The 26,948-nt window shown below is 39.5% G+C and overlaps 1 protein-coding gene across 1 annotated transcript in view; it reads right to left on the bottom strand.

Moving 5' to 3' along the window:
- ULK4 (unc-51 like kinase 4) overlaps positions 1 to 26,948 on the bottom strand; it is a 426,845-nt gene that overhangs the window by 242,110 nt on the left and 157,787 nt on the right. The window contains exon 29 of the mRNA XM_065398954.1: positions 20,005 to 20,097. Within this exon, the coding sequence (XP_065255026.1) occupies positions 20,005 to 20,097 (93 nt within the window). The remainder of the gene's footprint in view (positions 1 to 20,004; positions 20,098 to 26,948) is intronic.

The following is a 26,948-nucleotide window of genomic DNA, read 5'->3' as shown; positions in this document are numbered from 1 at the left end:
ACAGTTTCCCAGACTTGAGAGGGCATATTGCTTATATCAAGACCCAGGATTTGGATTTTAGCTTGTAAACTGTGTAATGGAGGAGAGGGGGAGGTCATGATAACATGGCAAGTAAGATGACAAGGCATTGCTATGGTAAGGTTTGAATGAATTTACATCATGATAGTATAAGTCAGAAGATACTGAAGCAGGTACATGAAGAAAAGATATCTTCAAGTAGCCAAAAACTAATTGCCAGCTGGGAATTCCCCAGCATGGAGGAATCTGTGACACTCCAGTTGGAACCAATGATAGGGGGTCACTAAGTTTAAAACAAGGACATATACCTAATATCCAGCACTATATTCAAGGATTCCTGCAGAAAAGAAGAGCTTGTCTACCATAAAGCAGGAAGATGAACTATGAGGACCTATGGATCATTCCATCCTTAGTATTGTACTTCTAGTTATGTGGGCAAGTTAATATTAGAAGAGTAAAACCCCATCCCAAATATCAAAATTAGAAATTGCTTTTATATATTTCTACTTTTCCCCCTTCTTTGGCTTTCCCCATATTATAAGGTGATCTCTCAAGCTATTTTGGTGACATCACTGGTAAAGTAGTTAGATGCTCAGCTACTACAGTGATGGGTGCTACAGACACCCTAAGATAGGCACATGCAAAATACCGTGAGTCATTAATTATATGGGAGTTTACAGATGATAATCTGGAGGGAAGTCCCAGTTCCCTTTCCTAACTTTTGAAGGATGCCAGAGGAGCCAATTGTTTTGTTTCAAAATACTACCTGTTTCCCAAACAAAGTTCACAAACAAGTATTTCCACCTCAAGGAAAGTTACACAGATGCAGACATAATTCCTCATAACGTTAATCTATCAGTTCTCATAGGCTAAGTATGTGCTCTTGTAAGCAATGTTGGACATGGCACTTTTCCCTCTGAGTTAGTATGTATCCCAGTGCTAGTATCCCAGTGCTGAGTTGGATGCTACCTTATGGATGATATATACACACAATAAAGAAAAAGGTGAATTCTTCTAGTCATTAAAAATCCGACCACACTTTTCACAAGAATGGATGTGGCAATGTCGTGGGCAGATTCCAATTTGAATAGTTATATTTATCTTACCTAATTTCCCTTTAATTTAAATTAGCTAATTTATTCTTCACTTTCTGTTCCAAACTGTGTAGCTTTGCTAATCAGTTTCTGTGATTCACACTAGAAGTTCCTGTATTTTAGTGATGTAAGTGCTATTCTATTTATAAAACACACCCAATAACAACAAAATACATGTACATAATTTTAAAAACACAGTATTTGTATAAAAAAGGAAATCCAAAGCAAACCCTCCCATTTAATTCACCTTCAGACAAGTCTCAGAAAGGTTTGCCCTGCCCCACAGGTCAACCAACTACGGCTGTTTTGCACCAGTGGGCAGGTTAATTACAGTCAAGAGCCTGTAACACGGATGCCCTGGCTATTAGAATAGAGAATTTTCTGGTTCTGCATTAAGTGTTAGTGGAATTGATTAGTTAGTGCTTGCTCTATAACCTTCTGCAAAAATTGAAGATTAAAGCTAAAAAGCCTTTCTGCTCATACACAACCCAAAATTAGAATCACTCTGCAGTCTAATGTTGAGAAAACAATATTTATGAATGTGCATAATGAATTCCAAGTAGCTTCTTCACAATCTCACCACAAGAAAACGGCTTGAAGCCGCCTCTCCTTCTGCCACAGCTCTGGTTGACTAAGCATTAGCATCACCCTCAACTAACAACTCTGCCAAAGAAAAACAAGAATAAAATTTGATTGCAGAGACAACAATAATTTTGGCATGGTCTCATTGAACAGAGATTGAAACAAGATGTGAAGATAAAAAAATAATGAACATATTTAATACAGACTTTGAGTGATAGCCTCTGGTACACTAGAGAAGCTTTGCATTGGCCCACTGTGCATGTCCCCTGTTTATGGGGATCTTTGATTTAAGCCACTGTAAAGAACTTTATGTCCCACCACTCCCTGCAGCTGGAGCAGGGGGGCATGATTGGGCTCAAGGATGCATACCTGGGAAATCCATGCATCTTGACAATTCCAGGCTGCTGCAGTGGCCTCCTGAGGGCTACTGGCATCCCAAATAAATTAGAACAGCCCTCAGATGCACTAGTGTGCTCTGGCGGATCCTGCCTAACGAGAGCAGCCACAGGATTGGCGTGCAAAACTGGCTGAAGGCCTCATTTACACACAAGCCCAACAGCTGCTCCAAGCTGCAGCAGATGATCTGGCCTTTTAATTTTCCTAAGGAAAAAAAATAAATAAATCAAGGTACTTCCCAGAAATGTGACTAACATAAAGATAGAGTTAAAGGATTTAAGCCTTCAAGGGAGCAGAACTGTCAACAGATTAATGTCTTTTTCGTCCCAGGTTATATTAGAACTAATCGCTCAAGTGTAGTTTTTCCAAATCTCCCACTCTTTAAACTTCTCAGCAATTCCACTTTAACCCTCCAATGGTCTCCCACAATAAGCAAGGGACTGAATTTGGGCCTTCAAGCAGCCAGAAAATGCATCTTATTATATTGGACATAGAATATTTCCTCCACTGTATCTCTACTTTGTTAAATCTCTAGTATCCAACTCAGTGCTTTACTCTTTTGCGGGGGGGGACGGAGTAAAGAGAGAATGTGGAAGATTTGTACGAGAGATAAGGGCCATCCCTGAACTCTCTCCCAGATAGAACTGCAAACAAAAAAACTCAGTCTGGTGTGGATGAATTGCTGTTGGAGCTATTCTATAATTTAGTGTGAAATGCTGGTAGCAATTTTTTTTTTTTTTTTGAGATCTTTCATAAGTACATGAGAACTATGAAGGTGAGAAAGTTATCTGGGGGAAACAGGTTGTTCTTAAAGTGGGTACATGAGGGAGTGGGGTTTAAAGAGTTAAAAATAAAAATGTCATACTTCAGATATTTTTGTTTATAATACTTGCTACAACTGTCTTCATGTGAGAATAAATAAAAATTACTTTTTAAAAAGTACAATAAAAAGTACATTTTTATTGAATCTACACTGGCAGTGCTAGTGTTTAGCTATAAGGTATCAGACACTGAATTGCTAATAGGCTCCAGTAAGTATATGCTGAAATGAAAGAGGCTTACTTTGAATCTCCAAATCTCCACTCACAATTCCTCTTTACTCATGTTTTATCAGAGGAGTGTCACTGCAAAAAGCAGTCATTTACCCAGGGGCTCAGTGTGATTACTGACCCAGAACAGAGTTCTTATGCTCATTCCTGAACAGTTTTGGTTTTTTTGTTTTTTGTTTTTTTTAATTGCACAGGATTGCAGGAAACTAATAGTTTGTCTTTTAACAGCTCTGAACCACAAACGCAAGTTTCTACATTAACAAGCCTAGACTGGGAAAAGCTTGACAACTCCACTAATCCAAAATAATCTCTATTTTAATTAACTTGTTTTCAAAAATTGCTCACTTTACATAATTCAGATCTTTGTAATTTATTTAGAAAGGAAGGAGTTTTTTTTTTTTTTTTTTTTTTTTTTTTTTAAAGTATTCCTCTCCATGCTGGAATCAAAGTATATTCTCATGTTTCCCCTCCATCCCCCACTCCAATTTCTCACTATGTCTTGTCACTTTACCCTCTTTAATATTTCTAAAATGTTTACCATTTGTTATACATATTTTAATAGTAATAAATAATAAAAATCAAATAATAAGCATGTTTTTACATAAGGATTACTGTAATCCACCAAAGTATTCAGCAGAACGGTTGCTCAGTGATGACGCACAAAAGCAAGAGAACAGGAAAGTTACTTCTCTTAAAATTAGTCGCATAGCATACGCATTATCTGCCCCCAACATTCCATGTTCATGAGAATGAAGTAATTGCCCAGCGTTAATTATGCAAAACAAGAAGAAAACATAAAAGCAAGTAAAATCTCTTAAGTGGGAAAAGAGATACCCTTGTTGCAGCTTCTACATGCCACAGTTTGTGTTCTGCATGTACTAAATAGCAGCAACATAAAACCTCTGCCTTAGTGGATTGCATTGGTTTCCTGTTTCTTTGAGTACTAAATATAAGATTTTATCTCTTATTTTTAAACACAAATCATAAATACTTTGGCTTCTCACTAGAAATGTCTAAACATTTTTGTTGGTAAAGCTTTTTGCTATTTTCCCTTAGTTGTAAAATCTTCTGGCATTTTACCCCAAAAAATATGATTTCCATTTCACAATATAGTTGTTGTGGTTGAAATCTGTTTGTTTATATTTTTGCCAAGTGTGAACAGAACTTTTCCCCTAGATAAAAATCTAAGCTTGGCTTTGACCAAAAGAGATTTTTAAAATAAAACTTCTCTCGTGGGCCTGGCAACCTCTTCACAACTGGTTCCGGTCTTCCTTGATTTTCTAATATTATAGTAGATTCTTGACTCCTTCGGTGAAATCTTGCCCCACTGACTTCAACAGTACCACAATTTCATCCCTGGTGAGCTACTCTATGTTGTTTGCAACATTGTAGATGCACAATCAGAATGGCTGAAAGCCCAAGACTTGGAGTATTTGTGAAACTTGGGAACTGTAGCGCATTGGAAATAACAGATATTCCTTGATTCTATGTTGTAGGTTGCAAAAGAATGATAATGTTACTACATGCAGTCTATCATTAATTTCAGTTTGTGTAATGATGTGTTTTTATATAGACACATTGATGAGTATAATCAGAGACTTTCCTGTTCAACTCAGTGTGAAACCATCCATCACTAAGGGCTCAAATCAGAAAATAAAAATGTGCTGGTTTCCATACTGTGGAAACCCACACAAAGTCAGAGAAGCTATGATTAGTGAACCTGATGGGCTGCAGATGCCAGATACAGTTTTGACTCTATTAATAATATGCTGTGAATTTTACAGACCTCCCTTTCTGGTATGTGTAGTAAGTAAAACTGTTAACTTCAGAAACCTGCTGTGATCATTGCTACGAATAACAACTGCTCATGTGCTCAGAGGCAAAAGCACCTAGGACTTTGGGGAAAATCTTAATAGAAACTCAATAAAAGGGTTAGGAAAAAATGCAAATGTTCTTTTCAAGAAATGTGCTCCTGGAATGTCTATATAAATCACAGTATTCATTTATAAAACTCTTGACATCAAAGGAAATAAAACAGTGCCGTTTAATTATGGTCAAGTGGTTAGGTTAATTTTTGCTAAACCTCACCTTCATATCTCAAATTTCAGAAATTACACTGAATTGAAACACTTTTCATTTCAATCACTTCATCTTACTTCAATAACTTTTAAAAAAATATTATGCTCCATAAAATTCTTCAGTTTAAAGTAAAGTTCACTAGTTATCACAAATGGAACAGATGAAAGAGTCTGGCAAAATTAAGCCCCTTTATGAATTCTAAAACATTTACTATATAGCTTTTTTGTTGTTAAAGGACAATATTACTTTTTTGATGTTTTTGCCAGGACTTGACTGTATATTTTGGCAACACAGGGATCTGTTGCTAATGGCACATTTTCAACTAAATTGAAATAGCAGCTGTTCAAAGATCAATATTAACTTAATATTTACTTGATTAGAAGAAAAGGTTAAAGACTACTAAGATTTGTATCCAACTGGAAATTAAAAATATAAAAGCAAAAAAAATTTTTTTGATTTAGTGCTTCTCAGGTTCACAAGGCTTTTCAGAGAGGGAGTACAACAAAATATTAATCTCTCTAATACCCAAACTTCACTAAAATGTTGAACTTACATTAAACAAAAATTGTATAGAAGTTTGTAAAAGACAATGTTCATTTTCAGGTTATGCTTTAACAAAAAGTTATTCTGATTTTTTCCAGAATTATAAAATTATCTAGGATAAGACTGTTCTGTACGTACACACACACACACACACAAAATAAAGACTTAGTTATAGCTGTGCCCAGTAGCGTCATTAGATGAGAATTAAGGATTTGTTAATATTTACACCGTGTGTGTAATTATTTTCAGAGGCTTTTGTTTTTAATTTGACTATTTGAAACTTTACAGTTGCACTTCGAAGCCTGAAACTCGGACAAATGTTTACAGTCCACATTTGAAGCAATTTCCTTAAGTGTAAAATTATCAAAATCAGTTAAATAATTTTGCTTAGTCAGAGAGAAGCAAACTTATAGGCAGCTCTTAACGACTTTTGGCCACATGGTAACTAAAAAACATAATACAACATCTTGCAACTCTTACTAGCGCTAGATATCCTTAAATAGATAATCCTATTCATAGAACTACTTGAGCAAGTAAAGATGGCAGGACTAGGCTCTCTAATAGCATCATTAAAATGAAACTTTGCGGGCAATCAGTCTTTAATGTGAACTGAGCTCTTTTATTCTTATCCATAAGAGATGATCAGCACAACGGGAGGGAAGAGAGAGCACTGACCAAGGGAGCTGCCATGCTGCCACTGACTATGAAATAGATCCAAGCTAGCAAATAAGCCACCTTCTGCCACCAACTTCCCACATGCTTAAAGTAATGTATTGTTAGTTAATGACACATCCTGATCCAGCAGGGTGTTTTGTAAAGGTGACATACAAGTACAATTTTAAAAAACAACCTTAAATTATAGACTTGTGCACTAAATGCCCTAAATAAGTGTAAAGAGGCCATTAAGTTTTTCAAGGTAATTGCTTTCAGACTTATCTTTATTTCTTTTTAAATCTCCCAAAGATCAGGATATAACATAGAGCAAGGAGGCAGCCTGAAGGACATTATTTAAAAGAACCAACCCCCCCCCCCCAAACCAATATTTTATGGTTTGGCAAGTCCTGCCCAGGGCCGGTGCAACCACTAGGCGAACTAGGCAGTGGCCTAGGGCGACAAGTGGTTGGGGGCGCCCAGGGCCCTCCTCAGGCATAGGCAGCTGGGTAGGGCACCTGAAAATTTGGGGCACCACTGGGTCTTAGTGTCCACCCTACTGGTTTTCCTATCCCTGTTCTGACCCTTCCTGCAGGCTCTGAGTCTTCCTGGGAAGGGGCTCTAGTAGTTAAAAGAGAAAAAGTCTCCAGCCTGCCAGACCTATTAGCACAACACTGAAACTGTTAAAGAGCCATTCAAGGGGTAATGAAGACATTTAACAGGCATTTGCCAACCCCCAGGTATCTACGGTCAGTTTCTGAATGTACTGACAAAAACAGTTGTGCATGACTGTAATATTTACTCAGAACATGTCAGTCTACAGGACCTTCGTTTAAAATTTGCTTTAAAAATATTTCATTAGTGAGTTGGTGAAGATTATAAAATCACATCTCTAAAAAAATCCTTGCATAGATTTTTAGATGCACAATCATCTTTAGCCTTAAATGCTTGGATCTTCAGACATATGGTTTTTTAAATAAATTCTTCAAAAGACCACCCTTATCTAATACACACATTTTAATTACTATAGTAAAAAAAAACTTACTTCCAAAGTCTTCTGGTCCTTTCTGTCCATCCAGTTCTACGCACTCTCTCTCTCTCACTCACTCACTCAAGCAACAGCCCTTTGCTTCCAGATAGCTGGACAAAGAGTTTCCCTTTGTTTACTTCTGACTATCTGACGAACTAGTTTTAAGCAAAATCAGTACCTTAGTAAGATATAAAATCCTTTGTTATGCCTAAAAACTTTGGAAACATATTTTTTAAAGTTGGTGAAATTTCATAAACATGTGTATTGTTATGGAGATCACACACAGTAAATTAGTGTTCCCTTTTTCTAAAAGCAATGAACATTGTTCTGAACATACTAAACCTCTGTGACTGATTAATTTAAAATAATGTCTATTTCAGTGAGTTAAATATGTAGTAATCTGGAATGATTACTTTATGAAGGCTTAAGGGTACATTTAAAATATAAAATCAGCTTAGAAATACTGATTAAGAAAATGTAAAACAGAGAAGAGCTGCATCATGTATTCCATAATATTTAATGTTGTATTCAGCAAGACAGCTGACTCACCCTTACTACAAAGTTTTTGCAAATAAATGTCTGACAAACTTCAGGGCATATAAAAAAACCTGTGACTGACATTTTTTTATTCCCAAGTTTAGTGCTTTTAATTAAGTACCTTCTGCATGTCCATTCTGCATGAGGGAGAGGGTACAGGGGTCTCTGCAGGGAACTGTGACTCTCCACCACAGTGAGGCAGGCCGGGCGTCTTGTTGTTCTTTCTGCCTTGTCCCTCCACCCCCGCCAGGCTGCAAGCTCAGGCTGCCGTCGGGCATAGGGGCACCAGTTTAATAATACTGCGTAGGGACCCATAAATCTTAAGGACGACCCTGGGGGCGCCAAAAAGTGGTGCCCTGGCTCTGGGGGCTCCTGCAGGCTGCAGCAGACGCATGCGGGCATAGCCCCTGTGAGCCCCCCAGCTCCCCCCTCGCCACACTCGGGCTCTGCAGCTCCCAGGCATGTGAGCCACCGCCGGGGCGTGGGGCCCTGAGCCTGCTCCGGGAGGGGCAGCGGCGGCTCACACTCCCGGGAGCCGCAGAGCCCGAGTGTGGCGAGGCGGGAGCCGGGGGGGGTGCACGGGGGCCTCTGCCCGCATGCATCTGCTGCGGGAGCCCCCAGAAGGCAGCTCCTCCCTGCCAAGCTGCTGCAGTGGCCCAAGACCGGCAAAGCCAGTGAGTGGACTCGGGGCAGGGGCCGCCGGGGTGGGGTGGGGAGGGCTCACAGGGGGGGCTGTGCACCCTCCAGGGGGGTTCAGGGGGCAGGGAGGGGGGAACCTGTCTGGGGAGCAACCCCTGGGCATGGCTGGCCCCTGGGGTCTATAAAGGCTTGTTGGGATTTGCCCCTCAATGAACCCATGTTACGGGGGGGGGGGGGGGGGGGAGGACATGGCGCAAGGTGGAAGTTTCGCCTAAGGCGCAAAATATCCTTGCACCGGCCCTGGTCCTGCCTTATTCAGTCTATTCCTTACACAATATGTTCTTGGTGAAGAAGAAGAGAGACTACTGACAGACAGAGGAAGGGCTAATCTGGTAGAGAGAGAAGGCAGGGACAGGCTTGGTCTGGGCTAAATGGAAGAGTGCCAGATGAGAAGGAAAGGGTCCTATCTTATGGCCTAGTGATCACCTCTCCAAAAAAATATTACTAAAATTCTTTTTTTTAGCTGTCCCATCCCCATGAAATCTCTCTCTGTGATGGGAAGACAGAGGCAATCAAGTCTCTGGAGGGGAAGGGAGGAAGCCTCAGAAGGTACTATGCCAATAATCTAATAAGCAGAGGGCTCCATTTCTGCACAGCCTAAAATCTCCACAGAGAAATCTGTCATTGAGCAATTCTTAAATGTTAAAAAAAAAAAAAAAAAAAAATGAGGAAATTTCCGGTGGGCGGGGGGGGGGGGGGGGGGGGGGAAGGGGAGAAGGATCTTAGTTAACATGTAGTTGAAACGATAGCTATCTACTAATTACTTGAGAAGACATTTTTAGGCATTGGGCTACCTGATATTTTGTAGGATTTAAACCTTTTTCTAATCTATCATTTTTGGAATGGGAGGTGGAAACTGAAAATTTGCTCTCTGTTCTAAAATTTCCAGGAGATAAACAAAACCAACTTGTATGTATGTATGTGTTTTTAATCTACACCTGAAAGGCAGAGTCTCTGGGGAAAAGGAGACTAGGATGCTAGTTGTAGGCTTTGGAATTTGTCAAATATCCAATCCGGGTTTGGTGCTGCAAGGCAGAGGACATAAGACAAATGATTAAAAAAAAGTCCTGTCCTGTGCTAAGAAAACCTAGTTTCTCTTAACGTGGTGAGAATCTAAGATTTGATCCTATTGTTGAGTTAAATGGGACCGGTGCCTAAACATTCTCCAATTTTAGTGGGCAAACCAGATAGGGATGCTCATTATTAGGAACCTCTCCAAATATTTGTTTAAATTCATTGCAATAACTCAGAGAGCACAGAAAAAACAAAAGCTCTAATTTAGAAGCTAACAGGTAATTTTTTTTAATTTAACACTATATTTTTAAACAAGAATATACAATGGTTAACAATTTGGGAGATCAGCATAAAGTGCTTTTTTAGACAATTAATATAAGCATTCATTAATCAATTCAATATGGAAGCAAGGAACCAAAAGTTTATAGTTTTTGGTTCAAGTGTAAAGAAAATATTGTTTGTTCATGGATATTTTGTAATCTAAATTGCTCCTTTTCACATGGAAGTTTTTAAAATAGCTGATACCAGGAGCTCTGGATTAAATGGAGCATCTCCTACTCAAAAGCAATCATCATCTCAACATTCAACTCTACAAGTAAAAGGTCAAACTCTACTATTGCTGCTTTTAAAATCAAGGACTACGAAATGTGCATTCCACTATGGGTTGGAATGTAAACAAATTTAAAAGCAAACATCATGATGTATGAGAAGAGGATCAACCCACTACTAATAGTGATGATGAAATGTGCATTTAATGTCTCTAAATGGATAATGCATGGGTAAGAAAAGTGGTGCAAATGAAGTCTGAAAATTAGCCCATTCTTAGGTGGTTTCAAAGACATCATGATAAAGAGTTATTCTAAGTAATCAAGACAGTCTACTGTGTGTACAAGGTTGATCCATCATCTTCACAGCTACTAAATTTGTAACACTCAGGCCTTGTCTATACTACAGGGGAAATTTGATCTAAGCTATGAAATTTGAGTTACGTGAATAGCATAACTCAAATCGACATAGCTTAGACCTACTTACCACAGGGTCCACACTACGCGACTACTCTTCTCTAGCCAATGAAGTACAGGAGTCCATGGGAGATGATCTAAGATCGATTTAGCAGGTCTTCACTAGACCCGGTAAATCGATTGCCGATGCATCGATAGCCACTGGTCGATCCCCTGGTAAATGTAGACAAGCCCTTAAAAATGGAAGATTTCTGAACGTTTTTCTGTTCTGCCATGTGCCTCCTTGGGGTTGTCCCTACTCTCTGTGTGGGACGTGTGTTGGAATTGGGAAGGATCCTTGCCTCCCTCCTTCACTGCCACCCTCACGGTGGGCCTACATAAGGGCCAGAGACAATCTAGCCTACTGTGTCCACATGTTGTGACATCGATGGAAGGGGTGTCCATGGTAAGATGACACAAAGATGTTTCCTATCCATTTCACTTTCTAAAATCTGTTCAATCATTTCAGAAGATGTATTATGGAAGTACTGGTTGCAGCTCATTAGTTAAGGCTAAATTTTGTACCTGAAGCAGACATTCAACCTTTGTTATGTATGAAGACTACAATGTATTTCCCAAAAACTTATAGAACTTACTCTTTGGGCACAGAATTTCTGAGAACTGACAAATAAATCTATTAATTTATTTACAGTTAACATTATTTTAAAATAGGTCCTTTAAAAATTTCACATCTGGTACCAGGCACCCTTCCCTCCTTTTTTTTCTTGAATGACCTTAAGAACAGAATAAAAGGCAGTGTTCCCAACTCTTGTGATTTCATTGTGAATTTTACAATATCTGATGTTTTTCTGAACGCCTCAGCTCCTGGAGGCATGTGAGTAGGTGAGAACCTCAGATCAGCTCATGTATGCAAATAAATAATAATCAACATCCCAGATTTAAAAAGTACATTAGCATGGAGTTAAGACAGAGTATACCAGTTTAGGTTAACAAAAATATTATGTTGCAATTTTTCCAAAAGGAAGAATTCTAAAACCAGAAAATTAAGAGTAAAGGGTAAAAGAAATCCAAACATATTAAGGTGTAGGGCACCCAAACTTAACTCTGCCTTGTAGTGACACCAAAAGAGATGAAAAGAAAGGGAAAAAAAGTCTGTGTCTTTAAAAATCAGTTTAATCTAATCTAAGTCTACAAATACTATTATTCATTCATCAGAATTGCATGTTACTATTACCAGGCAGAATTAAGGCTGTATTTTTCCACTGGTGAAATCTTCAGTATTTTTATTGCAGAAGCATGGGGTAGTATAATATTTATTGTAATGCATAGGACAAATACTCTCAGCACCACCAGGTCTGCACTGGAAAAGACCATGCTAACAAAATCTTGCTGTGAACCCACAATGGAGTCCATGTCAAGCCCATAGCTTCTACTGAATGTAGGCAAAGCAAGAATAAAGACAGAGGAGGCAGCTAAAGTATACGGAGCAGTTGACTTACAAAAAGTAACTTAGAAGCTGGGGAGTCCAGGACCATGTGGAATTAATAAATTCCACTGGGTCCCTGCTGCCTGCCTTTACCTGACTCTGCATGTTACGTGATTCTCCCTGACACATCCAGTATCCTGCAGAATTTAGGAACTCTTCAAAGTATCCTGTCCCCTGGCTCACAATGCATGTCAAACATTTCAAAAATGTATAAAACTAAGGAAATTCCCAGACAAAATACATCATTAAAATGGAGAGAAGGGTGAAAATATATCTTTCACTTAAGCATACAAAGCCTTACAAGAATGCCAAAAAGCAACAATTAGAAACTGATGAAATTCAGTAAGAGGTGATTCTGTGCATTTTTACTTTTTAGATGTCATCCCTGTGGCATGCATACTCACACAGAGGCCCTTGAAGAAGTAGTAAGGAAATGTAGTTCAGGCAGCCACGCAATGTTAACTCTGCACTATAATGATGCCATCTTCCCTTCTTTGTTTTTTCCATAATTACATTGTAAGATGCTGTCAAGGCTGCTTCCCCACTTTGAACCTTAGGGTACAAATGTGGGGGCCTGCATGAAAACTTCTAAGCTTAACTACCAGCTTAGATCTGGTCCGCTGCCACCATCCCAAAGCTAATTCCCTTCCCTGGGTAGCCTTGAGAGACATTCACCAATTCCCTGGTGAATACAGATCCAAACCCCTTGGATCTTAAAACAAGGAGAAATTAACCATCCCCCCTCCTTCCTTCCACCAACTCCTGGTGAATACAGTTCCAACCCCCCTGGGATCTTAAAACAAGGAGAAATTAACCATCCCCCCTCCTTCCTTTCACCAACTCCTGGTGAATACAGATCCAACCCCCTTGGATCTAAAAACAAGGAAAAATCAATCAGGTTCTTAAAAAGAAGGCTTTTAATTAAAGAAAAAGGTAAAAATCATCTCTGTAAAATCAGGATGGAAAATAACTTTACAGGGTAATCAAACTTAAAGAGTTCAGAGGACCCCCCTCTAGTCTTAGGTTCAAAGTACAGCAAACAAAGATAAACACTCTAGTAAAAGGTACATTTACAAGTTGAGAAAACAAAGATAAAAACTAACACGCCTTGCCTGGCTGTTTACTTACAAGTTTGAAATATGAGAGACTTGTTTAGAAAGATGTGGAGAACCTGGATTGATGTCTGGTCCCTCTCAGTCCCAAGAGCGAACAACCCCCAAAACAAAGAGCACAAACAAAAGCCTTCCCCCCCCCCCCAAGATTTGAAAGTATCTTGTCCCCTTATTGGTCCTTTGGGTCAGGTGTCAGCCAGGTTACCCAAGCTTCTTAACCCTTTACAGGTAAAAGGATTTTGGAGTCTCTGGCCAGGAGGGATTTTATAGTACTGTACACAGGAGAGCTGTTACCCTTCCCTTTATAGTTATGACAGATGCGTTCTATGAGAATGAGACATTAAGGTCCTTAAGTCATCTGCAGCCCACAGCCGTAGATATCTGAAGTTTTGAAAAGCCACTGTATCACTACAGGCCTCAATTCAGCAAGGTAGTTAAGCACATAAGCAGCCTCATTGAAATCAGTGAGACTACTCACATGCTTGAAAGTTAGATTTGTGCTTAACTACCTTGCTGAATTGGGGCTACATTGAGTACATCACTGCAATCATACCATCTTCTTGTGGTCATTTTTTTTCTATAAAATGTATAATGCAGTGATCTATACCTGCACACATCTAAGATTTCCATATTTTCAAATGTTTAGAATTCAAGTTTATCTTTAATTCTGAAATTTGTAGGTTTCTAATGGAGGTTTTTTGATAACTACACTGTTTTAAAATTACTAATATATACTGTCAGCCTTAACTACAGCTTAGTGGGCATTTGTGTGTGAGAGCACATGACTAAGTGAGTAGTTATATTTAATACTCTCATTCATGAGACCAAAAGTCTAATATCTTCAACCAAGTGAGACTGTCATAACCAAAGACCATTCAACATAAATTTCCCTCGGCAAGAAAAAACTTCAAAATATATTAAAATCGCTCAGAGCAACTCCAAAAATATATTTTAATAGTCAACATATTTGTATTATTTACAAAGTATGCTATAAGTGGTAACTAAGCAGCTCAACAAAACTATCTGATCACCTCTGGATAACCTAGATATTTGATAATTACATTCCAGTTGAGTAGTGAAATAATTATGGACGGTATATCAGAGAAAGAATTGATTAAAAATCACAAATAGACATTGTCTAACTACATCATGCCAATAAATATATCCTCCACATTCAGTTTAATTCATAACCACAAAAACCAAGGAGTACCTAACCTAATTATACTACTCTTGTAGTACACAGACTTCAGACAGTTAAATCAGATCTCAGTCTGCTGTGCAACCATTTGTTCCCAATGTGAGTTCAGGAGTTTAGTTCCTCCAACAATTTCTTATACAAGTACAGTCTTTCAAAAGTAATTAAAAAAAGAAAAACTCTAACCATGTGCATTTTTTCAATTGTGCAGAGATTAATTTAATTAGTTCAAGTTTCCTTTTCTTTAGCATCAATATCTGATTTTAGTTTAAATAATTATCAGTCTCAAAATAGGAGAAAGTAAACTCAGCAAATTAACACTGTTAAGGTTTTTATGCCCAAGATTTTTCCTAGCACAAAACTTATAAAATGGTGAGGAAAACAAAGCAACATTTAAAAAAAAAAAAAAAACTTGTGAAAGACCATAATGCTCTTAAGAAAGGCTAATATTATTGACTGAAGCAGGCTACAGAGTTGGCAGGTGATAAGCAAACTTCCATCCAAAGCTCTTCCTTGCAATATCTATGGCTCTGTCTTGAGAAAAGAATGACAACTGTGCCAAGCTACATCAAACTGTGGTGGTTTTATGATGTGGGGGGGAAAAAAAAAAAAAAAAGGATTTAGAAGATACAACCTGACTTATTTGCATTGGTAACCTACATTACAACCAGGACCTGGGTGTTCAGGGATAAAAGCTTAGTGCAAAATCCAGGGTGGCATTCAAATCCTCTCAGCTTTCTGGATTACATATTTTATTTTACCACTTCATTGTTGAGAAACTGAAAAAATGAAACAAGACCTAAAAAAGTTTTTCGTTTGTTCCCAGGGTTGCTCATATGTTCAAATTTCTAACCAGTAAATGTGCTCATTAAAAACATCCTGGAAGTGCTGGAGGCTGTGTGTGTGGGAGCCATAGTTCTGCCACATTTTAAAGGTGGCGTCACCATATTCATTCTACATACTAACATGAGGGTTATACGGAATGCAATATGTTCTATAACAACAGATTGTTACAACTGCTCTAACGGTGGAGTGAGAGAAAGAATTTTAGGATATTTTTCCTTAACATTTAAAATATTTGGGTTTTTCCGTCCCCAAAAAGATGCATAATGTATCAGTATTTCATTATAGATCTTTAAGTTGATAAATGAAACATCCAATAATGTTTGAATGTCTGCACGTTTCTACCTAGAGCAAACGACTTACCATATTCTGAGCTAACATGGAGTCAGGGAGTCACTGGAACAATTTTCCCTTGCAGATGTGCAGTCATCAAAAAAAGAATGTGAATCCAGATTTGATTTTAAAAAAAGATCCGAGTATTAAAGGCTTTTTAACTAGTAGGACTACAGTGTGAGGAAAAAGTGGTGCAGTAGTTCACTTAAAGTGGTCATAGTTTACTTAGGTCTGGTCTCACAATCCTAATGCAATTAAAATCAGAGGAACAGGGAAGGGAAAGAGGTGCTGAAGAGCAGTGGAAAGTGGAGATCGAGTGATTTACCTCTGATGTTACTATTGCCTATATGACAATGAGCTGTTTTTAGGGCAGCAACAAAGGGAGGAGCAAAGAAGATGAAGGAGGAGGAGAAGAAGCAGACACTATATATTACCACCAATGTCAGAATCTTTCCACTCAAAATGAGCTTTTCACTGGAGAGCAACATGGATAAAACTGAGGGGTGAAGACACAAGAAGAGCAAGGGGAGAAAAATAGGAAAAAAGATGATGAGATTAAAAGAGGAGAGGGGATGGAGAATACCAAAACCAATTGTGAATGTACTAAGGCAGATTGCCAGCTGGTATAAGCTGTATTAATAAGGTCCCCCCTATTCACAGTTAAGACAGGACAGAATCACTAAATTCACATTACAGCTGTCTGGGCTGATATCTCAACCTGCTCATAATTTACTCTTCAATTTATAGAGGCGATTTCAGAACAACTCATATTTGCTAACCAAGGGGGGGGAAAGGACATCTTGCTAGTTCAGAATCAGAATAATAAAGGGAGTCATTTCAGGAAGATTTGGGGGGCAATGAGATGAGAAAAAAAACCCATTCATTTACATATTCCAAATCTACAACCATTGTACTGATCTTTTTTTCCAAGCCACAAGAAATGTGTCACCCTATGAAGAGAGAAGCATTATGGGAGAAATATAAATTTGGATAAGACAGACTCAGTGGAAAGTAGCATTCATCATTAAGTATTAAAATAACAATATAAAAAGATATCCAGTAGTGAAAATAACTGAAGGAAATCAGCAAGATTGCTAAAGTCAAATCAGCACCTGGAAACTAAGAATCCATCCTCCAATATTACCACTGGATACACTTGAATTAAAAAGACTAAATTAAAAATATGAACAGTTAATAAAGATATACTGTAGCACCTAGATTAAGCTCCCCACCCACCATCCAGTAATATCAAGATCAAAAGATTATTACCCAACTATAAACAGATTATAAGGGTGAGTCAGCATCCAAGTATCTACCCTCCACAAACACTGTTAAGTGTACACATACACATCTTCAAATGAAAAGAGCTTATGATGGTGAGCTACAACATTGCTCTGATAACCAAAGCCTGAGCTACAGTGATATTTTATGAATTGTAATGAAGAATTAGAAGCTCAATAGATTTATTTCAACAATAGAAAATGGTACTATTTATCTGCACAATAACTGTAATCCTGTGGTAGTATAAATAGGATTTATACAATAAAATTGCAGTTAAGTACTGCATTTACTGTATTCAAATTGTTCAAAATCTCAAGCCACTTAAGCAATTTTCTAGTTCATTTTTAATCTATTTAGTGTGTAGCAGCAGTGCTCATGGTAGGACTGTAAAGGATAAGAAGCTATAAAGGGGAGTGTTTTCATCTGAGCTGTTAAAGAAAGACTAACAGGAAAACAAATTAATTTTTTCCTATTGCTCATTTCAGTCAATGATAGAAGGAAGACTGAGACTCAAGGAATCACTCCCTAAACATAACTGCTCCAGAAACCACACAACAGAGGTGAGTACCAAGGACCTACCTGATTCTCACTTCAGTTTTATACTAGTAACTCCACTGAGTTCAGTAGAGCTATTAACAACTTAATGCAAGTAAGCGCAGATTCAGGCCCAAGATCATAGATACGTACAATGGCAACACATTACCATTCCTTTTCCATCTCTCTCTTCCTCCTTCCTGGTCCACTTCCTGCCTGTTCTATCTACCTATCCCCCATTCAAACATCTGGTTTATTTTCCTAGAACTATTTTTTCCTAATTTCCCTGAACGTTTGGCCTTCGCAGCGTCATCAGGAAATACAGTTCATTCTATCACAAGCCTAACCCAAGGACCACTACTAATATGGGACATTTTGCTGCAACAACTGTTTACAAACAAGTGTATAGCTTCTAAAATTCATCTCCCTGGTGAGAGCAGACTTATGGATTTATGATTTATTAACAGCATTTGATTATTTCATATTGATTGACACAGAAATGAAACAATGTTCAAAAACTGAAGAAAACGAGGCATGTAAAGACTGCACCTATTTTAGTTCCCTCTGTGACAGAAAATTCCACAGGTGAGTCCCTATTACATAAACAAAATTTCTCTAAAATTTCAATACTTTTTACCATAATACAGGAAAAAAACAGGATAAAGTATTATAAACACTTCCATGTAGTTGTTTCTTGATAAAGGGTAGCTGTCTCAATAAATGCATCTTCAGTTCACCAATCACTGTAGTAGCTAGAGGTTAATAAGGCATCAGTACCATACAACAGCTAGAATCAGAGAGGTTTGCAGCAGTTTAGAGGGTTCTATAAAAGGACAAGACACAAACATTCCATGGTGCTTTATGGTACCCAAGTTGCAAATTGCCATAAACTACTTGAGTTGGTCACACTTTTTGGGACCAGGGTCTGAAAGTGTCCTATACTTATTTGCAAATCTATTTAACATCTAGAAACATTTAACTATTTAGTCTGTAATCAATCAGATTTCAACAGGATTTTCTTTAAAAGCACAGCCTAAATATCTGTAATTATCAAGTGCCCACAGTTGCTTTAAAGTTGTTTTTACCCATTACAAATGCACATTTGAAAATTGTCTGTGTAAAATCTCTTACAAAAGTACCTAACAAAAGGTTTCCAGATCCAGATACTTAGACAATTTTTTTTTTTTATTATTTTTTTAGGTGCAGGCTAGAGGGGGAAGGGGACACTTAAGAACATTATGCTTGTTGAACCTTGCACAGAGCTGGACATAACTACACTGGCAGGACTCTTTCTACCAAGTTGTATTGCTACAGTATTGTCTGCATAAGTGGGTGTGCATAGACGTTCATAAAAAAATGCATAAGAATAGGGCTAGGGAGGAGGGAAAGAAAAACAGGAGATTAAAAAGTGGTAATTTGCCTTTCACAGATGAAAGATAATATCTTAGATGGAGCGTATGGAACAATGGAAAAGATTCACGAAAGGAATAATTGTCACAAAAGATATTTTCAAGCACAATTACAGAGTTGGGAATCAAACCACATATCAATATTTTCAAACTTGGGTGCCTAAATTAGATAGCTAAATCCATAGCAGTCTGATTTTCAGAAGCATTAAGCACCTGTGGCTCCAAACAAATTTAAAGGGAGCTCTGAATATTCAGAACCTCTGAAAATTAGGCCACTTGTCAACAGTAAATATGGATTAATTAAGCACCCAAGAATGTCCTGACCACAATTCTTCACTGTGGGACCTTGGGGGTTGTCTTCTATAGGAGGCTCCCTCTACAACTGGTGGCAGAGGGGGCAGAAGGGGAAAAGTTTACCTGGATGGAGCAGGGAGGAACAGGAAGTGTGTGTGTGTATGTGTCTGTCTGTCTGTGTGGATTCTGCCCTTTCAGGTGACCAGAGGGTGAGTGGAGAAGCCTTCTCTCACTGTGATCAGGCTGGCAAGACTGAACATTTTAATCACAGCTTGATGGAATATCGTGTTATTTTTAAGCAACTTGGTTTTAGAAAGTTCGGAATCATACAAAAACCTAATTTGTTACTGCCACTACATTATTGGTAGAATTCAGAAAACAATGCTCAGAAATGATGAATGAGATGAAAGGTTCACCTACCAGCAGAAGTGAGGAAAAGGAAATTTCATCAGGTTTTAGAATTATTAGCCTACGTAACATGGTGGCATAGTGTGTAATATTTGCACAGAGTAAGAGAAATCGATATCTCTATACATCTATATCTATATATATTTGTTTAGTATAAGGACAGTTCAGGAAATGTTTTTTAAATTCCCATTTTTTATATTTAACTAATTGTGCTAAAAGATCATTAAAATAATCAAGCACATACAAAACTGTAATACAAAAAAGACTTCAGGTCAAAAACTATGCCTTACACTAAGTATGAGAAAACTATTTTCACTGCCAAGATCTGTGTCTCAACACAATCTCATCAGTATGAATTGCACTTAAATCTATATAATTCTTAATTTCTAATTGAACAGTGAATAAGGATGAAACGAGAAAAATTCTGATTAGAAGAGAAAGTTTAGTTGTGTTACCTAGTAAGCGCAGGGCTATGTTCAGTCAGGGCAACCAACAGTTTCAGGGCATACACTGGTACTGGGTCAGGTGCCATTAGAATGTGCTCATATCTGCAATGAAAAATAAAAAGTAATTATAGTGAAAAGTCAGATATTCTGTATCATGCAACTGATATGCTTTGTGACTAGCTTAAATTATATCAGCTACTAGAGTTTTATGAAAATCACCAATCCAAAATGATTTTGTTTTCCAAGTCAATAACAAGACAAAAACCTCAGGGCCTTGCAACCTGACTCAAACCTGAATACAAGTGTTGAGCGCAGGTTGGATATGAAAATGACTTAACATGTTTGGGTCAGGCTTTAAGATCAAGCCCAAGGGACTAGAGGTGGACGTGGGGTTGTGGGCATCCCTGGAGGTGGCATGGGAAGGCCGGGGCAACAGCAGATATTCTTTTCTTTACATGGGACAGTGGCTGGCATCAGCAGCACTGACGGGGGAGGGAATGCTCTGTTCGCACAAGCTGTTTCCCGCCTTAAGACACAGACAAATACACAAATGTGTGCGTACACACATGGTGCAGCTCAGCTGTGAATAGAGTGGTGCAGCGTGGCCAGTCAGGTTCCTGCATTGGGTATCCCTTGTCTTGCACTCCACCCTCCCTGCCTGGCATGGAGTAGTTCACTATTCCCTGTGCAGAAGGTGCCCTTGCTGCACTTTTCAGGAAATGTGCGAAGATGGTGATTATGGAGGGCTCAGCAGGTGGGTACTAATCCCAAGCCACCCCACAGTCCCAGGGCCTGTGCCCACACCTACCCTTCCCCTGTGCCTGGAGCCCTGCAGCTGTGCCAGGCAGGAGGCAGCAGCAGAGAGGAGGAGGACAAGGACTTCCCCACATGCACACAGCAACGGGGCTTGGTGTCTGGCTGCAGGCTGGAGGTCAGGGGCTTAGGGTTGCCAACTTTCTAATTGCAGAAAACCAAATACCCTTCTCCTACTGCCTGCCCCACCCCTTCTCTGAGGCCCCATTCCTGCTCACTTGCTCATTTTCACAGGACTGGGGCAGGGGCATGGGCATCGGAGGAGTTGAGGGGTGCAGGCTCCAGGCGGTGCTTACCTCAGGCAGTTCCTGGGAAGTGGCCAGTATGTCCCTCTGGCTCCTACATGGAGGGGCAGGCCAGGGGGTTCTGGGTGCTGCCCCTGCCCGCAAGCCCTGCCCCAACAGGTCCCACTGGCCATGGTTCCCGGCCAATGGGAGCTATGGAGCCAGCACTCAGGGCGAGGGCAGCACGCGGAACCCCCGTGGCTGCCTCTACGCCTAGGAGCCGGAGGGACATGCCGGCCACTTCCTGGGAGCCGGGTAGGGAGCCTGCCAGCCCTGCGCCAACCAGACTTAACAGCCTGGTCAGCAGTGCTGACTGGCGCCGCTACGGTCCCTTTTTGACCAGGTGTTCCTGTAAAAAACCGGACAGCTGACAACCGTAGGGGGGCTGTGGTCCCATGGGAGTGCAGGAGCAGACAATTCCAGGTTCATTGGGGCAGCTGCAGGATGGGGTGGGGGAACAAGGCAGGTCTGTGAATGACAGAGGCACATGGGTCTGTTTGCAATGCCCTGGCCATGCTGGTCTGCTGGCTCTGGTTGCTGTCCCTCTGCATCTAACTTTGCAGCCCAATGCAATGAGACCCACCTACAAGAGTCCGGGTCAGGTCAGGTATGAAAACAACTTGAAACTCCTACGTTTGGGTCAACTGTGGTCTAGTCATGTTCAGGTCAGGCTTTAAAATTAGGCCCGAACAGCTCTCTAACTCTTTGGAACCGGATAATAAGACCATTACTTGGATATGAAGTTTCAAAAGCAGAGCTTCACAAAAATTAATCTCAGTTTATGAGAAGAAAATACAAAGGAAGAAAAGCAGTATTAATAGAGTCCTTTAGTAATGTGTATATCTACATTTTCAAAAGACCAGCAATAAAATGACAAAACACTCATTTCACACAACGAATCTTAAAATAGTAAAAGGTACAAGTGCTAGGGAGAGCTCAGAAATATCGTACGAGGGATCATATGTGACCAAACCTAGATTCTTCATTGCGTTTATTTTTTTGCAATTTAAAACCTTTTAAAGCACCAGGGCGAGAAGTGTGGGGCTGTTTGTTTTGAATGAAGTGTACTTTCATCCTCCAAGGAATGCTAGTGAATGTGCAACAACTCCAATCAGTTTTTATTACTTCAAAAATGCCATATAGTGAGGGAGACATGAGTATTAGTTACCTACCACCTAACATCAACTCATTCCCCTCAAAGTTTGCTTTATTTATTTATTTATTTTTAAAGACAACTGAAGATTGTACATAACACACAAGCAGATATAGCAGACAGCAAGAACGGCAAATCTGGATGCAATGTCTGATCAACTTTACAAGCAGATAAAAGTTAAAACATGTATGGACGGTCCAGAGCAGTAAAGAGGTACAAGAAAGAAATCTTTGAAAAGACCCATGCAATATCTCCACTAACCAAATGCCTGGTAAAGAGGAAACGAGATGCTGAATATCAACGAGGACATTGCTACTTCTTCCAACAACATGATAATCTTTGATTTACCAGAGGAATAAGAATATTTCTATTTCTTTGTTTGTTTTAATGAAATATAAATATAATGTAAAATAATAGCATACGGTAATGGGGAAGAGTAGGGATGAAATAAGATACAAGAGAGAGAGACTGACTCACTCCTGTCAAAAACAGCACCTTTCATTAGTAAGAATACCACATTTTTGGCACCAAAATGTTTTCATACTGCATAAGCGTTTTCTAAAAATGTTCTGAAGCAGGACAAAATGCAACAAAAAGCTACCAGCAAATATCACTGGTTATCTTGGCATCTATGGGACTCCCTTCACAGAAAGACACACTCTTACAGGCTTGTGTACACAGTGCACTAATCTGCACCAGAGAGGTATAAATTCTAGGGAGCATTCAGCGCATCACTAACTGGCCTGTGGGAAACCTGCTGGCATATACTAAAAGTTCCCTAATGTGTGTTAAAGTAGTCCCGTTTCACACAGTACATGTGTGAGCAAGGCAGGGCTTGCTGTCAGCAACACATCACTGGTACTTGCCTCTAAGCGAAGTGTGCTAGCCATGTTACGTTCCAAGTCCATGACATTTTGGGGAGGAAATACCAGGAACTGAACCTACTGTCTTGCATGGTAGCACAAAGACTTAATACTTGATGGTAGCTTTATATCTGTAATAATTAAAGCTTGTAATTTCCAACTAATAAATTCCAATACCTGAAATAAAGCACATTTTCTCATTTATGATTAATGAACTTCTCTTTCTCTCACATTAGAAAAAAAAAAATCTTAATTCACTAGTGACATAGGCCCCAATCCTGCAAACACTTACACATGCGAGTAGTCCTACTGACCTCAGTGAGACTGCTCATGCATGTTTATAGTCATGGCAAGGACTGCTGGGACTACATTTTTAAACAAGGGAGCCGAAAGATAATCACCTAAATTAGCGCTCAAAATCCTGACTTTGTTGCACAAAACATGGATTTAGGTCTCAAAAACTGATAATTCATAACAATATTAATAAATATTGATACAGAAGCCTAACTTTAGGCATACATGCTTATAAATGTGGTACTTGGTAACTTGTTAACGTCCATGGAAAAGCTATATTATTTAAAAAACAAATGATTACCATTATATTTATTTAACCTCCATCTCCCATGTGTTCAATGAAATCAGTCTTAGTTATTTGTTTTTACTTGAAACTCCAGTTTTTTTCCCCCAAAGGTAACGTAAGTGAACTATTTAGGGTAAGATATTTTGGCGTACTAAGTAATTCTATAGCCAAGTGATTCATTGACCCAAATACCACAGAAAAAACCCAGAACTGCTAAAATGAACATTCTTTTTGTGGCAATTATGATGAACTTTTTCTGGAAAAGTATATATGGTTATGAATCACATATATCGCAGTGCTGTACCTTCTATGTGGAGAACAAGTCTCTTTGCTCCTAAGCCATTACAATGTGAATATCTATGACCAATATTTTCATCACATGAAGAAACGTACAAACTAATATAACTCCGTTTTTAGAGATGAAAATAATTATTTGGTAAATTTAATCTATAATCTGGTAAAGAGCTATATTGCCATCTTTCTCACATATAAATAGTGTCAAGGGAACCCAGAGGTTTTGGAGTTCCTTTAACCACTAAAAATTCTAAACATTTACCTCCTCCCTATCTGAACGATCCAAGATTTTAGTTTGGAGAACTGGGCTGGAAATCTGGCAAGAACAACCACATGATGTTCTTAATCACATTTCAGCACATGAGATCTCAACCAAAACCAAGAAGTGCAGAGGAATGTGTAAATGAGAAATATTATTTTCTGTATTTTAAGAGATTAAGAAACATTTTCATATATGAAAAAGGGTTGGTGTGATCGGAGTTTGAGGAAAATTTAGGTCAGTTTTTATTTAATACAAACCATTTCAACCACCCCTGTTTATTGTATTATTTCCAAAAGTTTTGTATTGGTTACCAAATACCCAGGAAAAATAAAATCTCTCATTGAAAGAAATGAAAACATTCCACTTAATGAAAGGTAGGGGGAAAAATAACATGCTAATCTACAAACACACTAACACAGTGTTTCTCAAACTGGGGCCGCCGCATGTGTAGGGAAAGCCCCTGGGGAGCCGCGATCGGCCGGACCTGCGGACGGGGCAGGTAAACAAACCAGCTGGCCCGCCAGGGGCTTTCCCTACACAAGCGGCGACCCCAGTTTGAGAAACACTGCACTAACATTTCTAACCTAAAATTACCATTCTTAGACTCAAGTAGAGGGTGCCATTCATGTATACAGCACATGAGAAGAAAATGATGACTGTTCTTTGCCAATACTGTATTTCTCTAAAGCTGCCCTTTTGCATTTCAGATATATAGAGCAAAATTCTAACACCTGGGAGAATCTCTCACTTGAATCAATTGAATGTGGGCAGACTTCAATTGCACACACAAAGTCGGCCAGCCAGAGTCCCCTTTAAAAATAAAGTCAGCACAAATTAAACTATTAAATCCCCCTTTTCCATACAACTGGATAGTGAGGCTCTCAGTTCTTGAGACTGAAATGGAGCTGAATGACTCCTTTCAAGAATCTCATTACCATGGAGCTCGAAAATACTGATTTCCCATGGATGGGTAGGTGAAATGCCAAAATTGCCACCAAGTGCACTCTCAACTAATTAAGTGAAAAATCAGAAACCTGACGGTGTAAAAGGTACTCCGAGTTGTCCTGGATACAAACCATTTTCGGTTGAACTCCCCAGGCTAACAACCACATCGAGAACCACTTCTGTTTGGCCAAACAGGCTGCTCTGGTGGAGGGCTTTATATTATTAAGCAAGATTTGCTGGACCACCTCTGAACATCATTCCCCTCCTCATCTAACCATCCAGTATCCACGCTGTGAGATGCAGGGAGATGAGTGCTGGATGTGAAATCTGGCTGTGATACTGAGTCAGGAGGCCAGGATGAAGAGGAAGAGATATGGGAGGCTGGACTGATAACGCAAGGAGGTCAGAGAACCACCATGATCTAGGCCATGCTGGAGGAATGAGAATAAGCCTGACATGATACAATTTCAGCTAGAGAATGACCTGTGGGATGATCAGAGTTGGAGGAAAAGCACACAGGAGTGCTGATTTCCAGCGCATGTGAAAAGCATTGGTAACCACTGGATCACTGTCCTGGACACAGAAGTCAAAAGAGTGCTTGCTGCATGCTGCAGGAGGATGAGCTGGATGGCTAAATCTGGAACCAGTGGGCCTTTGCCTCTGGGATCTATGCCCTTTCCTGGGGTAGTCCCACTGCCTTACTGGAAAGGAGGACTGCCCAAAGAAATGCCTATAGTGGCATCGCTGTACAGCTGGCATACAAGGTTCCCAAGGAATGCAAAGTAGTTCAGGAATCCTTAAAAGAGTGCAGGGTCTCATTGCGCTTTTCCAAAAACAAAACCGAACTATCGAAAGTTAAGTCCTCAATGCTCTGCTGCACCTCAGGTACAATGCCTGAATTCTGCAGCCATCAGGTACCTCCTCATGGTCACAGCCAATGCCATAGTTCTGGCTGAGGTATCTGCCAGGTCCAGAGCTGACTGTAAAGAAATCTTGGTTACCATAAGGCCTTCTCCAATGAATGCCTTAAACTCTTTAAGGTTTTTAGCCACTTGTCTGCAAACTCCGACATGGCCACCCAATTAACAAAGCCATATTCAGAGAGCAACATCTGCTGGGTTGCAAAGCACATCTGCAGGGAAGAGGAAATATAAATCTTCCTCCCCATTAAGTCCATTCTTTTGGACTCTTTGTCCATAGGTGTAGATTTATGTCATGCCCTGTCATTTGCTGCAGTTATCACAAGAGAGTTAGGGGCCAGGTGGGAGTAGAAACCCTGCATGGAAACAGAGTAGCACTTCTCTGAACACTTCGCTGTAAGAGACAACAAAGCAGGAGTATTCCAGAGGGCCTCTGCAGACTCCAACAGAGCCTCATTTAACCAGGACTACTCTCCCTGGAGCTGATGGTTGGAGAACATCCAGCAGCTTACGCATATTGTCCTGCAGAAATTCCACCTGGATACCTAAGGTAGCCTAAGGTCCTTATATGTCTTAAAGTGCTCAGGCATCCAGGGAGGAAGAAGGGGAGCCTGGCACAGATGAGTCATCCAGAGAGGATGAAGAGGCAGTTTGCTGCGCCAACAACAGGTCCTGGTCTTGCACCATGGGATCTGGTTAGTCACACCTGAGCCATTCCTTTTAGGTTACAAGTCTGAGGAACTGTCCCAGATTGAGGTGTCAACAGAGGTGGTTTTGGAACAAATTGATAAATTAAACAGTAATAAGTCACCAGAACCAGATGGTATTTATTCACCATC

The sequence above is a fragment of the Emys orbicularis genome, chromosome 2 (genome assembly GCF_028017835.1).
Source record: "Emys orbicularis isolate rEmyOrb1 chromosome 2, rEmyOrb1.hap1, whole genome shotgun sequence".
Classification (NCBI taxonomy): Eukaryota; Metazoa; Chordata; order Testudines; family Emydidae; genus Emys; species Emys orbicularis.
This window is presented reverse-complemented; position numbering and strand designations above follow the sequence as displayed.